The 16,543-nt window shown below is 34.5% G+C and overlaps 1 protein-coding gene across 1 annotated transcript; it reads right to left on the reverse strand.

Moving 5' to 3' along the window:
- Positions 1–11,732: 11,732 nt before the first annotated feature.
- Positions 11,733–14,238, reverse strand: LOC133670364 (uncharacterized). Its single transcript, XM_062090853.1, has one exon. It carries the CDS (start codon positions 13,805–13,807, stop codon positions 11,906–11,908), a length of 1,902 nt encoding a protein of 633 aa, XP_061946837.1. The 5' UTR covers positions 13,808–14,238; the 3' UTR covers positions 11,733–11,905.
- Positions 14,239–16,543: the final 2,305 nt, after the last annotated feature.

Genomic DNA, 16,543 nt, shown 5'->3' on the forward strand with positions numbered 1-16,543 from the left:
TTGGCATAGAAAATATTGTCCGCTGTATATAAAAGAACTTGTGGGTGCTTAGAAAAATTATGTGCATAAATTTAAATTTATGTGTGCAACTTATAGGAACCTGAAAAAATACATAAAAGGTCGTGTCAAGCAGGATTGAAGTGACTTGATCAATACCGGGCTGAGATTGAGTTTCTAGCTGAAATTCTAGCCATTTGGGCTTGTCCCAAACGGTTAAAAAAAAAATTAAATCATCTATTATCACAAAAAGAGAAAGAAACCCGTTCTTCGTCTCAAAGTCTTGTCTAATTGTTTGAGATTGTGGTGGGAAGAAATAACATTGTGGTTAGGAGAGTTGAATAACTGGTCTTAATTAGTAGACATGAAAATATCTAATCTCAAATTCGATATCAAACCATATAAAAACCTGCTAGATAACAACTTCAATCCCAACATCACTAGCTTTGGTCTGGCTAAACTGTGCTTTAAGGATAAAAGTGATGTTTCCATGACAACAAGACGAGGGATTGTTGGTTACATTGCACCTGATGTGTTCTCAAGGAACTTCAGGAACATGTCCAGCAAGTATGATGTTCATAGCTTTGGTATGTGAAGTAGTGTTTTATTATTGTGTCATGATAGAAGAGGCAAAGATCGTTGGGATAGAGGAGACAAGATAAAATAGAATATAGAGATAAAAATTTGTTTGATAAATATTTTGTTTGGTTAAAAACAGATAAGACGGAATAAAATATAAAAATATTTGTTTTCTCCTTATATAAATTATAATGAAAATTAACAATTTTGGAACAACAATTACAGATTTTTTTTTCATTATTTTATATGAGTATTAAAAATTTTATTTTAAATAATTTAAAATAGCAACTTCTTCACCTATCAAAAATGATATATATAAATCATCTAAATGGTGACCCAGTGGTAAGAGCTTGGGACCAAAAGGTTTGCTTCCTCTGTAGTCTCAGGTTCAAGCCCTGTGATTGCTTATATAATGGCCACTGGAGGCTTACATAGTCGTTAACTTCAGGGCCCGTGGGATTAGTCGAGGTGCGCGCAAACTGGTCTGGACACCCACGTTAAACTAAAAAAAATGATATATATATACACACACACACACACTCATCATAAAAAAAAATACTTATGGCTAAGAAGATAATATAATTAAATTAAGATTTATTTAGTTATTAAATCATTTATCCAAATATATTTAAAAATAAAATAAATAATTAACCAATCATATGTCATATAAAATATTTACACCAATACAAGTTAAGATGTAACATTACTATAAATATAAAATAATAATTTCATAAATCTAACTTATATATATTAAAATTGAAAGTACTTGGGTTAACAACGCATGTACAAATCGGCTCACCCTCACAAAGCCTATCACTCCACCGATCCAAGATCGCAGTCTCAAAAAGCTTAATTCAATTATGAAGTTTTTTTTTTATTTACGTGGATATTCGGGTCAGCTTGCGCATATCACGATTAATCTCACGGTCCACTAAACATCCTGCAAACTCAGTGAGTATGTATAGCATCACGGAAATGACAGGCATGCACAGTGAAATTCGAACCCGGATATAGAAAAAAAGAACAAGCCCCTACCACTGCTAAACCAAAACCTCAAATGCAATCATTAAGTTTTCTTGGCTTTATCAGTGGTGTCGAAAACTGAACAAAAGCCAGTAAGAGTCACCAAAAATCTTTTAATGGATAACGACTTGAAAACTTCAGAACACGAGAGAATAACAAATCTCCCCACCGTACTCGAACTGCTCGAAATCTCCAATAAATCATTTATCAGGTGAAAGTGCTCAATGATGGTATTGTATCTATACAACAATAGCTTCGAACTTTTTCACACACAACATCTAGTTGTACCAAGTGTACGAAAACATCTTCAGTTCCTTTAAGGATCAAGATAGAACGATGTGCAAGCTAGTAGGCACAAGAAAACTCATACTCCAACTCTCCGAAGGAGTCTCTCTTGTTATAAACAACATTCCTTAACAAGTCCTATTCACATGAGTGTCTTGTGTAATCAATCTTTCTCTGAATCTCGCACGCAAGCTCCTCGTCAAAAAAGTTCAAGATGCTAGACGAGATCAATAACTGCATGATCTTCAAAAAACAAACATCGATCACCCTTATCAAATGAAAGATTCGACATTTTGTCTTCCAGTACTTCACACTCGTTTCTTCAATTATTGTGTCTCTATCATGACCAACTTGGCTATAATGGAATTACAAACCTAGAAGTACACATATAAAATTTGAGAACTATCCTAGAGCTTGTAGCCCAAGATTGCAATAGTGGAAAGCCCAGTCCAACTTCATCAGAATGCATGCAATCTTTCCTAGAAGACGGCTTCACCAAGAGTTGGCAGCTTTCTCTAAAACAGAGTAATTGTATATCAGCATGTCAAAAAGAAATAATTACTTCCTTTTTTTCAATGTAAAATTTCGTATGTTGCCCGCATCGTTGTACATCAGCATGTCAACAAGAAATAATTACTTGGCTAGTCACTTGGTCACCAAGGCACACATAATCACCAATAATTAAACACAAGGGTTTCTTACATCCCCTGTTTTTTTTTATTGTCCATTTCCACAAAGTTTCTACGCTGCCATGACATTGTCCACCAAAAAATTACAAATATTTCACTTTCAAGGCTTACAATAATTCCATTTGGACCACTAAACAGCACACGACTTCCTTCCTCCCCAAACCAGAAGACCCTTATAAAATGACCTAAACAGAGCCTCTCAGCTCATCATCAACCCTAGTTCATTTCCACTGGTCTCTCAACAAAGACGCCTGGAACATGTTTTCAGGCCATGGCAACTCATGGGTACTGTCTAGCTGAAGCATATGTGCTGCGAAGATTACACAACGATAAATTGAAGAGAATGGAAGAGGAGAAGGCTAAGATGGATGATGATGATGATGAGCTTGATCTCGAAGTGAACTGTTTCTTATCCATCTTCAAGAAAGTCCTTCCAGCCCGAGCTGTGCTGAAGGATGGCGCAGGAAAAGAAGAACAGAGGTTGGATTCTAAGGTGTGATTGGAATCAAATTAACGCTAGCTGATGCATGTATAATTAATTAGTTATAATAACAGATTCTGAGTTAACTCCAGAATTCATTTTATTTTCACGTTTTTGTAATGCAATTCCAGATTGATAGAATGAATAGCTTGTGTGTTGTCTTGATTTTATGTGAAATTTTTTGACAAAATACTTTGTATGTTTAAGAGTATGGTAACTATGTTGTATCGAAATAATATTTTTTATTTTTTAAATTTATTTTTGGCATCAATATATCAAAACAATATGAAATTATCAAAGAACAATTAATTTGAAACAAAAAAAATTAAAAAAAATTATTTTTTTCAAAAATACTTTTAAAATATAAAAATAAATTAGCCCTTATACAATAAAAACGAGAATTGAATGAGAGTACTAATAATTAACTTCAAGTTAATTATTTCAAGATTTTCAAGTTTAAATCAAAGTTTACTTGGGTGAATTATTTTACTATTTAAAAAAAATTAAAAAGAAAATAAAATGTCATTGCTTTAAGAAAAACAAATTAAGTTTACTCGGGTGAATTATTTTACAATTTAAAAAAAATAAAATGTCATTGCTTTAAGAAAAACAATTTTAATAATCAAATTAAATTTTAACTAAGATGATTGGATTTCGAGTTAATATACTGGATCTCTTATTTAGTTAGATCAATTTTTACTTAATTTTTTTAACCTAGTTTAAGCCATTTTAGATGAGAACTAGATTTTTTATAAATCGATGAATTTAACTAGATCCTAAGTTGATGAATCCAACCAAGTTTAATAACATCTATTTAAACTATAAATCAAATTTTAAAAAGTGAATTTTTTATAAATTTCTACCGATCGTTTCTTGCCAAATTCTTTGAGACAGAAGACCGCATAAATAAATTTTAAGAAATCTATCATAGGCTGTCAGATGGCCCAAGAAAAGTTCAAGAATCATTCAAGTAAATATGCCTAGCTCAACCATCTAAGTGTGTGGTCTAGTAGTAAGAATTAGGAATTAAGAGATTTATTTTCTCTATGGTTTTAGATTCGAACCCTGTAGTTGCTAATATAATAGTCACTGGAGGCTTACATGATTGTTAACTTCAGGGCCCGTGAGATTAGTCGAGATACGTGCAAGCTTGCTCAGACACCTACATTAATAAATAAAAAAAATTGGATAGCTCTAATTTGCCATTTCTCCCAATAAACAATAGTTTGTCACTGCAACTAGTAAGGATTCATACTTTCAGATCTCCAAAAATAATTATAAACCATGGCAGTTCAAATTCTAGCAGCTTATGACTAGACATAAAGTTTTTTTTTTGTAGTAATCGAGAATATTATAAATAAGGCGACCCCATTAAGAAGATGAGGGCTGCAATAAGGAAGATTACAGGGGGGAATAAAAACATAAAGAGAGCGAGGAATTTACAGTCCCGACTAGTTAGTCCAGTTCATGATACATTCAGGATTTTTATAAAGATCGGAGCCTGTATGGCTGAAATTTTTAACAGAGAGCTTCAACCAAAAGGCCAACCGATGAAAGGTGAGGTCAAAAATCACATCCCAGTCTGGAGTTTTGGAGTAAAAAATCATATGGTTGCGCGCTATCCAAATTAACTAGTGTAATCCTTTACAGAGAAGGGTAATTGCTTGACGCTGAAATTTTCCTTTTAACAGGCCGGACCATTCCTCAAGGTTATGATTTGGGTCTTTTGGCAGACAGCCTACACACCCAAACCAACTAAAGAGTCTACCCCACAGAGACCATGATATAGGACAGAGATGGAAGAGATTATGTATAGTCTCAATCTCTTTGCAGCAGAAAGGACAAAGAGCTTCCTCATAATTGATGATTCTCCTCTTAGCTAAGAAACCTTTTGTGCAGATACTGCCGTTTAGAAAAAACCATATGAACACATCTATTTTCGGAGGCGCACACCCTTTCCAAAGCAGAGCAGGGGAGTGAATGTTTGTTGAAACAATAAAATCATCAAGAAGATGGTGCCCTAAGGAGACTGTGTAAACATTGGAGCTATGGGATTTCCAAATCTTATTGTCTTCACCATCAGAGAAGACTAGACCACATTCCACTTCTGTTATCAAGCTTTCCCGCATGCAGAGCTTGCGGGATCGAAGGGGTCTTCTCCAAGAAAGATTGATTGTGTTATCAATTGGGTTATGAACTTTTGCAATGTTTAATGATTGCTGCAGGGAGAGGTTGTAAAGCCTAGGAAACATGAACTAAAGAGGGGTTGCATAGCCTAGCCAGGAATCATACCAGAACCTGATGTTTCTCCCATCGCCCACCTTGAACCTGACATTGGATTGGAGGGGAGCGGCTATGCTGTGATTTAAGAAAATTGCAGATATCATGCCACGCCATGCCAAGTTAGAGATAAAGAACCTACAAACACAGGAAGGCCATTTACGAAGTATGGCTGGTACTTTCGTAGGATAACTTCTTGCCAACCTCCTGCCACTCTTTTATCAAGGTTCCAGAGCCATTTAAACATTAGAGCCAGATTTTGTTGTGAATAGAACCCAACCCGAGACCTCCAAAGGGCTTACTTTTAATTACCTTGTGCCAAGCAACCTTACAAATACCACGTGAATTTGAGGTGCTCTTCCAGAGAAAACAACGATTGATGGAGGATATGGCTTTTGTAATGCCCTTTGGCATAGTAAAGACAGACATGTAGTATAGAGGTAGAGAGTTTAAGACAGATTTAATAAGACATATCCTCCCAACCATGCTCAGAAACTTTCCTTTCCATTTGCTTAACTTTGCTCTGATTGTTGACAATACTGGTTTCCAAGTGGAGAGCCTATTTGGGTTAGCACCAAGAGGCAGCCCAAGGTATGTGGCTGGGAAGGTGTCACTGCGACAGAAAATTGCATTAGCCAGACCTAAAGTGTACTCGTTGTCCAAATTAATTCCTATAAGTGAACTTTTGTAGAAATTAACTTTCAGTCCTGAAATGATCTCAAACCAACGTAGGATCCTCTTGGCATGCAGAAGAGAGGAATAATCATTTGGCAGGAAAATCAAAGTGTCATCTGCATATTGCAAATGGGTTATGTGATGTCCTGGAAAAGTCTGCAAGCCTTTGAAGTAACCCGAATCCGATGCTCTGTTGAATAAAATTGTTAGCCCCTGAACTGCTATGTCAAAAAGAAAAGGAGAGAGGGGGTCCCCTTGCCTGAGACCCCTCTCTATACTGAATTCTCTACTAGGAGAGCCGTTAATTAGGATGGCCAATTTAGATGTGGACAAACATTCAAAAATCAGATTCCTCCAATGAGAGCCGAAACCCATATAACCCATGGTAGAATCGATATGCTCCCACAAAATCGAGTCAAAGGCTTTATGAAAATCTACCTTTAGCAAAAACTCGTGGTCCTTCTTGCTAAGAATAGCATGGACAACCTCGTTTGCTATCATGAACCCATCTAGAATCTGACGCCCAGCAATGAAAGCAAACTGGTTTACACTTATCACATCTGGCAGGACGCTTTGGAGCCTAGTGGACAATAGTTTTGCCACTATTTTATATAACCCATGAATCAAACCAATCAGTCAAAATTGGGAGAATCTGCACGACCCCTTAGTTTTCGGGATCAAAGTTACAAAAGATGAGCCGATCCCCTTTGGTAATTTACTTGTTCTGAAAAATTCTTTGACCATCACAAAGATGTCGGAGCTGATAAGATTCCATGCCTTTTTATAAAAGGAGAAGGTGAACCCATCAGGACCGGGGGCTTTTGAACTACCACAATCCCATATAGCTTGCTTCACTTCCTCTAATGAAGGCAATCTTTCTAACCAAACTGATTTTGCTTCAGAGATTTTAGAGAACCCGAAACCTCCCATTTCAATTCTTCTGTAATGTCACTTGGCAAACAGAGTTGAGAAGAAGTTGACAGCACCCTCTTTGATGTCATTTAGAGAGACTAAAAATCTACTGTTCTATTCAATCTTGCTGATATGGTTGCGACCATTCCTCAAACTTGCCGAAAGGTGGAAGAAACGAGTGTTTTTATCCCCTATTTTGCACCAGTTTAAACGGGATTTCTGTCTCCAAATATCCTCAACCTTCCTGCTAACCTCCTAAAGCTCAAAGTTTAGATTCTTAAGCTTTGTTTTTTCAGTCTCAGACAGGAGGCGCACCTCGCTTATATCTTTGATGGTTGTGGTGGAGTTCTGAATGTCTTCAAGTTTTGAATTTTGATTACCAAAGGTGGATTTGTTCCATTGTCTCAGTTTTTTCCCTAAAGTTCCTAGTTTCTTTACCAATCTATAGTCCCCTGGAAATTCCGTGCAACTATCAGACCAGAAGATCTCAAAATCAGCTAAGAATGAAGGGTGTGACAACCAATAGTTTATGAAGCGGAAAGGCTTCCATCCTCAATCTACCTTTGGTGTCTGAAGAAGCAATTGACAGTGATTAGACATCCCTCTAGGGTAGCGGCAGAGTGATAAGAATGGAAACTGAATGTGGAATTCTGGAGATGCAAAGGCCCTGTCGATACAGCTCATGGAACCCCCCCAAACCAAGTGAAACGCCTGCCCTGCAGCTTGAATTCAATCAGAGCATAATCGGATAGGAAATTACAGAGAGCAGCTGACCCTGAATGATTAATGTAGCCGCTGCTTCTCTCGTAAGCATGAAGAGTTTCATTGAAATCACCTATCACCACCATTGGTAATTCAAAGGCAAACTTCAGAGTGGTGATGTCTTCCTACAGCTTAGCACGATCTTGCACAGAAGATGCAGCATATACACCAACTACCATGCAGTTAAAGGAAGAATTAACATGTTTGTCGCATAGGTTGATCCATTGCCCCCCAAATTCTATGGAATTAACCTCAAAGATAGAGCTATCCCACATCACTATGATCCCTCCTGATTTGCCAACAGACTCTAAAAAAGCTCATTTAACAGTTATAACATTCCATAAATTTCTGATGAAGAAATCGCAGCATTTATCTTTTTTTGTTTCTAATAGAAAGTAGATATCAACATTACTGTTGAGCAACCTATTTCGGATGGAGTATCATTTGTTCAACATACCCAGCCCACAACTGTTCCAAGCAAAGATATTCATAGATATAGCAAGACCAAGGCTGATCAAAACTTAGCAGGGTAAGGAACTTACAGTTGGTTGGCTAATGTCCACTCGTCTACTTCTCTGTCAATGTTCTCCCGAACTCCCTCTTCTACCCTATAAGATCTTGATAGATTCCCAAGCCTAGAGCCGCTGTATCATGTAACATTTCTTGAGTCTCTTTGTCTCTATCAAAACCATCAGCCTCATTATCCCCGTAGGTTGTCTGAAACCGAACATTTCCTTGCTTAATTCCTGAATTAAGGGAATCAGAAGAAACACCTTTCTCGGTAGTGTTAGCTACACTACCACTAGCTTGCAACAGTTTTAGTTTCCTTGTTTTGCTTCTAGCTTTCCTGTTGTTTTCCTTGATCGCTTCTGAGGAGGCCTGCTGGCTGCACTGAGAGCTCAAAGGGCTTGTAGACTAGCCTGTGCATCACTGGTCTCTGTATCCATGGATGCATGGTTAGAGGTAATATCTTCATGTTTATCAGAAGATGACTTAATAGCAGGGGATGAGCCATTGTCTTTTAGAGATGTGTTTCTGTAAGAGTCATGTACAACATCTACTAAGCCACTATTAGCCAAAGCATGTCTGTCTTTCTTCACTTTCTTCCCTTTTATGTATGTATATTTAGGGCCAATTCTTCTGATTTGTCTAAGCTTCTTCCTTTTTCTTTCCTTTAGTTCCATTTCCACTACTTCTAGGGGCTCCGCCAGGTCACGTATGAAATCAGAGTAGGAGTTCTACAATTGGTTCTGGTCTACATTCAAGGTTCTGGCTGTTTTGGAGGAGGGCTTTAAAGCCTGGGTTAAAGAAGAGTCAAGCCCTATTACACATAAAGTTATCTTATGATCAATAATTAATATTAAGGAAATAGTCTGCACTCTGCACATCTAGCAGAATTTTCTAGCCTCCCAAAATAACTATAAAATAAACTAGATTATTCACTCTCTCGTTATGCTTTGGTTAAGTTAAATTTTTCTTGAATGTAAAAAAAATATTTAAATATTATTTATATTTATTTTAGTGGAAAAAAATTAAATCATGTAAGGGTTTACCCAATATAACCCGATTGATTTTATTAGTTTAAAAACAACACATGCAATCCGTGAAAATAATATTTGACTAAACAAAATTCAAGATGATATCTTTTCTTAATATTAAAATAACAACATATTGGATTGACCTGAGACAACTCGGGTTAATGTGTCAAATTCATTACCTGAGTTATGAGACTATAATAATCATATAGAAAGTAAATCAAAATAAATTATAAAGCTTAATTTTCAATCAACTCTATCAAAGAACCATCTCAACCCAATAGCTTAAGTTTTTAAGTTAGGTCCCAAGATATGATTTATATTATTCTCTAACACACCCCCTCAAGTGTTTGGGCTTGAAACTTGCATAGACTCATATTACCTTGTGCTTATTTTTTATCAAATAAATAGGGATTGTGAGATTTGAACTCATAACCGCTTGGTCATTAAGGCTCTGATACCATATCAAAGAACCATCTCAACCCAAAAGCTTAAGCTTTTAAGTTAGGTCCCAAGATATGATTTATATTATTCTCTAACAAACTCAATATTGAATGATGAAATTGAAAAAAAAATTAAAAAAGGAACTAAAAAATAACCTGAGTTAACATGCCAAACTTGTAACTCAGGTTATAAGACCAAGATAACTCCATGAAAAACAATTCAAAACAAAATATGAAATTCAATCCCCAATAAGCCCAATATTGAAGGATGAGATTAAAAAAATAACATAAAAAAACAACATGAGTCAATCCATCAAACTCATAACCTGGGTCAACAGACCAAGATAACCTTATAGAAAAAAAATTTAAAATAACTTGATTCAACTCGGGTTAACTTGTCAAATCGATGACTTTGGTCTTGAGACTGAGATAACCCCATATATAGAAAATTAAAACAGCTTATAAGGCTCGATTCTCAATCACTCAAGTCGGACTAATGTTGAACGATGAAATTTTTTAAAATCTTAATTAAAAAAATAATATAAAAAATAAATCAAATCAACTTGAGTTAATCGTTAAGAACTATTCTTGGGTTATAAAACCAAGATAACCTAATAAAAAAAACTAAAACAAATCATGAAGCCCAATTATCAATCAAACATAATATTAATTGATGAAATTAGGTAAAAAAAAGTCAATTAAAAAAAAGAGAAAAAAAGGAGTCAATTGGGTTAACCCGTCAAATTCGCGACCCAGGTCATAAAACAGGAACAACCCAATAAAAAGCAAGTATAATGTTGAAGGACTTGAGACCCAGGTCATGAGAGCAATATAACCTTTTAGAAAAAAATAAAAAGAAAAAATAACTTGTTTTAACTAGGGTTAAAATGTCAAAACTCGTGATCTTGATCATAAGACCAAAATATTCTCATAAGAAAGCAACTCAAAACAAATTATGAAACTTAATTTTCAATTGACTCAATATTGAATGATAAAATTGAAAAAAATCAATAAAATAAAAGAAGCAAAAAACAACCCGAGTCAACTCAAATTAACATGTTAAGCACTATTATTGAGTCATGAGATCAGGATAACCTAATGAAAAGTAAACAAAATAAATTATAAAGTGTAATTATCAATCAAATCAATGTGAAAGGATGAAATTAAAAAAAAATAGGAAAAAAAAATGAGTCAATCAAATTACCCCACCAAACTAGATGAACCCATCAAACCTGATCCATATCATGAGAGTGTGATAACTAAATAGAACAAAATCTAATATTAAAAGATGAAATTAAATAAAAAAAAAATATTGATTGAAAAAAATCAAAGCAAAAAAAAAAAACAAAGCACTATTCCAATAAATAGTATTTTGTAAGCAGGGGTATAGTGAAACTCCATCCTCTTTTAGTTTATAGTTAATTCTCGAGCCATAAAACCAAGATAACTTAATAAAAAATAAACAAAATAAATTATAAAGTTTAATTCTCAATTAAATCAATATTAAAAAATTAAATTGAAAAAAAAATAATTAAAAAAAATCTGAGTCAACCGGTTTAACCCGTCAAGCCTGGAATCCATGTCATAAAAGTGTGATAACTAAATAGAAAAAAATTATAATATTAATGATAAAATTAAACAAAAAAATATTGATTGAAAAAAAAAACAAAATAATATTCTAATAGATAATGATTTGCGAGGACTGAGGAGGGATACACTGAAACCATCTCCTCTTTTGGTTTTTTGGTTTATAGTTAATGTGCTTGGCTTCATCATAGGATTCGAAAACTTTCAGTTATGATTTAAATTACACAAACAATTTAGTAATGGAGAGAAGATGGAATCAAGGACAGTGAAACCGAAGAAGAGCTTCTAGCAAGCAGCCTGCTATTTATAACAATGGCAGCCATTGCTTCAGAGCAAAGAAAGCCAATCTCGACTGCGTCAGAATTAACAATGCAATCTCAAGTAATACCTATGCGAAATTGTCAAATGGAGTTAAACATAGAGAGAGATAAAGGGAGAGGGAAGCAGGGAGAGGAAACAATTGTAAAATGTTTACCAGGCAGCATTGTAAAGAACCCTTTAGAAAATTGACTTCAAATAAAGATCAACATCCATGACAATACAAATCACCCCTCCTGCTTTCTATTTATATACAGAAGATTTCTCTAAATTCCAGTACTAATAACTTTTGAGCAGTATCAGCTTGTATACAACAAAATAAAAGATGCGAGTCCTACTTTATTGCATCTTTACTTTCCTCAACCTGTTCATCAAAGACTCTATAGATGTTTGTATTCTGGTGCCATCTGTCTGCACAACTACTTGAGATGCCTGGTGCAAACTTTGAATCCCACGACCCAAACTGGCAATTGACGGGGCTGCAGGAAGAGATTCAACAGCACATTCAATCCCATCTCCATACATGAGCAATGCTGAGCAAGTTGCAACACTGCAACCAAATGCTGCCCAAGGTAGGACACCAATAGGTTGCACCTGCCGTTTTCTCATTATTTCATAGAAAGCTGTTCTCATAGTTGAAAAACTGGTTTTCTCAGCAGAGGCTATAACACTGTGGACCACTGTCCGGATTTTCTCAGCAGAAACAGCTGCTTTCAACGCAGATGTTGCATTGGCTCCAGAATTGGCCAGTCCAGGGGCCAGCAGTTTTGTTGGACCAAGAGTCTTGCCCATAGATATTGCCATTATCTTTTGAGTTTGGATCAGCAAAAGCTTAAGGGCAGTAGGAAATTTAAATGTAACAACCTTCATGAATGTCGATGCATGAACAACTTTGGAAAGAGACGAAGCTCCAAAAATTGCTGTTGCCCCAGCTCCAACTGCCACCATAGGCTTGTTAGAAAGTAGCCGTCTCTTTTCATCATGATTAGGAACTTCTCCATCACTTTCACAATTAGTGACAAGCTTCCCAACCAAATCCTTCACTTCTGGAGAAACAGGAGTGTTCCAATGTTTCCTAATACCTGCTAAGCCACTAGCATCCACCACGGCTACTATAGTCTTGAACTTCCTAGTCTGGCTTTGAAGGGCCTGTGCAATGAGAGCATTTGACTTGTCCTGAACCTGAAGCTCTGAAAACTCAACTTTAGTCTTGTTGGGCTTCCCCGCTTCTTTAATGGGCAATCGACCGGCACTGTTAAGGGCAATTCTCAGCCCCTCAACAGCAACTCGGAAGGTGTGCACTTCAGATATAATTTTGGTATCCACAGCTTCCCCCCTGTTTACATCATCTAGCATTTTCTGTGCAAAGGCTAAAGCCCTCCCAATGAATGGGAGATCAATAAATATATTATGTAGATCCAGGAGTAATGGATAAACAGATTGGGCAAATGGTGGCACCTGGAAAGTGTTTCCTGGCTGAATTTCTTTTAATCCTGACTCTGAAACAGAACTTGATGGACTCAACTTCCACAATGACACATCCATATAAGAAGATAACAACTTCACCATCCGTGACTGAACATTATCATCAAGACTAAACCTCTTTGAACTTTGCGAAGCAATCGAACCCACTTTCTGTGGCACTAAACTACTAACAAAAGCATGAAATTTGCTCCCTGTGTCAGCTTCACTCGAATTAATGTCCCCGATAACTGTATTAATGGATGATGTTTCCAGCACCAAAAAAGATGAACCGACCTCCTTGGCCACCCTCCTGGCAGCCAAGATATGCCCGTGAAAACTAGTCCCAAACATTTCTCTCAAAACCAAGTTGCCAGCCACATCTTCATACTTTTCCTTATTAATCTTTTCTAAAAAGCATCTTTTAATCACTCCAAATGACGAAGTGGGAACTAGCTCATCAACAATATTTCCTAATTCACTCTCTTCAGTTTGAATATCAACCAACGCCGAATGACCCACCTGAGCCACTACAGCATCTGGCCGAACCTCCCTAACAAGGCACTCAACGTCTACAGCCGACCTCTCAGATAAATTCTGAGCACAGAGTATATAAATCACAGATTGAGATTTCGGATCGCGAACTGCAAAAACAAATCTTTTCGTGTTCTCTGGTATAGAAAGCTTCCTAACTATTTCATTAGATGCTTTCAAATCATCAACTTTCAATATTGACAAAGGCCACACGTTTTGTAGACTATAGATAAATGCAAGTGCCATTACATCAGCAAGAAACCCCTTCTGTTCTCTACCAGGAAACTCAATCTAGACAACAAGATCATCCAAAACAAACAATACATTCACCAAAATTTTCCAGAAAAAAAAAATCCCATTTCAATTTAGGACTCCAACATCAAGAAAGTCAGCTCCTTTTCTATTTTTCTTCTTTTTCCCACCTTTTACCAGGAACCATACAAGGGAAAAGAGGAAAATCCTAGTTTCTTTAAGAACTAAATTTGCATCAGTAAACTAAAATTGAGTAGCCCAGATAAAGATAAAGCAAGAATCTCAGAGATGTACCTTCTGTTTCCAATGAAATCCAACGAGATCGATGTGACTTGAATGATTTTCCCGAGAAAGATAGAGAAACCTGGGAGAGAAAAAAAAATTAAAAACAAAATATTGAGAAGCCTGGCTAAAAAAAAGTATTATAGGGTTTGAACTTTGAAGTAGTTAAAAAAAAAAAAAAAACACAGATTATAGGACTTTGACTAAAACGATGTCGTGCTCTCTTCTCTTCGGTGTTCAGCTTAAAGAGATCGTACTGGGCAGGATCAAAAGGTAATTTTAACAAGAAAAAGATACGCGGGTTAATGTTTTTTTAAACTACGAAAATTTTTAAATGATAAAATTTTGTAGTGTTTTTAATCTATAATCATGTAAGATAATTATAGATAAAGCTAAAATATATGAAAAAATTATTATTATTATATATTTTTTAGTGTAAATTATAATAATGAATTAATAATTTTGTTCTTGAAAAAACTCTTAATAAATTGACTTTTAAAAGGTAAAACGGTATTTTTTTATTTATTTATTTGTTAGTTTTTAATTGTTAAAGAATATTTAAATCTTTTCATTATTATTTTGCATAATAAAATAATTTTTTTACCCTTAAAAGTAAATAATCATTTAAAGGTTTAGAGTCTTTTGAGGCATTTCATATTTTTGCTATAATATAATTACTCTATTACCTTTAAATTTAAATTTTTAAAAGCTTGACTTGAGAAGCTAATTCATAATTTCAAATGGTTTTTTTTTGTAATAATGTTTTGATCCTAAGGTTAAAGTATTATTTGTTTTTAAATAAAAAGATACAATAAGCATTTGATATATATATTACGCGTTAATCGCTCCACCCTTTTCAAGCAGCATATACGGTTGAATATGGTGGTCAAAAATATTATCATGCCGTGTCATTCAATTCATCTTGGCCTCTTCTCTTTTCTTATGCGACGCGTGTAGTCGTCGGATCTCTGATGCGTTGCCAATAGCCTTTTCTTTTTTCTTTCCTTTTAGAGATTCATGTTTGGCCCTCCATATTTTCATATCAACCCTTTTTATTTTATTTTTCTTTTGATTTTGTCCTTTATTTTTTTATTTCTATTTGTTTTATTTTAATTCATTTCACAAATTTTATTTTGTTTTCAATTGCATCTTTCTTTAATTTTTTTGTAAATCAAATTTGGTCTTCATTATTTTAATCTTTTATTTAAAATAATTTTTTAATTTTTTTTCTTTTTCAATTTCACCCCTTCATTTTTCTCTCCTTCCATATTTGATGCTCATTCTTTTCTTCTTCTTTTTTTTGTTTTGCTTTGGTTAGTTTTTTAATTTAAAATTTGTTTTTCTAATTTATCATTTAAATTGGTTAACAATTAAAATTCTTAATTAAACCTGAATCTTCAATTCCAAGTATTGCAAATTTGGAATATTAACTTAGGTTTAGAATCACATAGATCAATTAGTACAGGTTGAAGGAGTAAGTTTACTGATTTTTTCTACAATGGCTTTCATACTCATCATTCTTTAATTGTTGTGAAATAGCCATTTTACAATTGTTGAGGTTATTGCTATCTTTTTTATTATTGTTTTGCAAATTTAAGTTGACATAATGCCTATAAATTAAAAACAATGCTTAACTTGAGTCTAAGATTTTTTTTAAAAAAAAAAATCACTCACTTTTAAAGCTTGACTTCAAGGGCTTAATCATCATCTTAGAGGCAATTTGATCTTTTACTTATTGTTGATAATAATTAAAAAAACTGTTTTATTTTTTTTTATTTCATCCATTGATATTGAATTGGTTAGGAAATAGACTTTGTGAATGGTTTTCATGCTTTGTTTAGGGTTATCATGATCTTGAACAAATATCCATTTTAGGATTGATATTTGAAATTGCAAGCATTTAATTTTTATCACATAATTAAGTTAAAATTATTTTTAAAAAAATTATTAAACCCGACTAAGTTCACGAATTGAGTCGCATGTGACCGGGGTCATCCAATATGCTACTGTCTTGATACTTTTAAAAAAATATTCTTGATTTTTTTATAAGTTGATCCATGCTTTTACCAATCATCTGAGTTTTCTTTAAACCCATTAAATCAATCAATTCATATCAGTTTGGCTCTTATATGGTTTAATTGGAAACTCGGGCTAGACAAGAAGTCAGGTCAAGGGATTTCAAAATTTACATGTTTGCCCAAGTTTAATAGCATTGTCAAAAAATTCCTCATGCTCTTAGTGTTCTTTTTCACTTTAAAAAACTTGGTCCAACTCGTGGCAAAGCGCGAACCAATAGACTAGTAAATACTAAAAAGAGTTGTTTATGATCATAAAAAAACAATAAACCAAGAAATTGAAAAATAGATGAAGATTAAAACAAAAACACGATCTCATGTTGTGTTGTGCTATTTAATTTTTTATTAAATTATATGTCAATTTGTTTTTATA

This window comes from Populus nigra, chromosome 13 (genome assembly GCF_951802175.1).
Source record: "Populus nigra chromosome 13, ddPopNigr1.1, whole genome shotgun sequence".
Taxonomy (NCBI): Eukaryota; Viridiplantae; Streptophyta; class Magnoliopsida; order Malpighiales; family Salicaceae; genus Populus; species Populus nigra.

Coding starts and splice junctions, on each gene's coding strand:
- LOC133670364 (XM_062090853.1), bottom strand. CDS start 13,807: ATGGCACTTGCATTTATCTATAGTCTACAAAACGTGTGGCCTTTGTCA.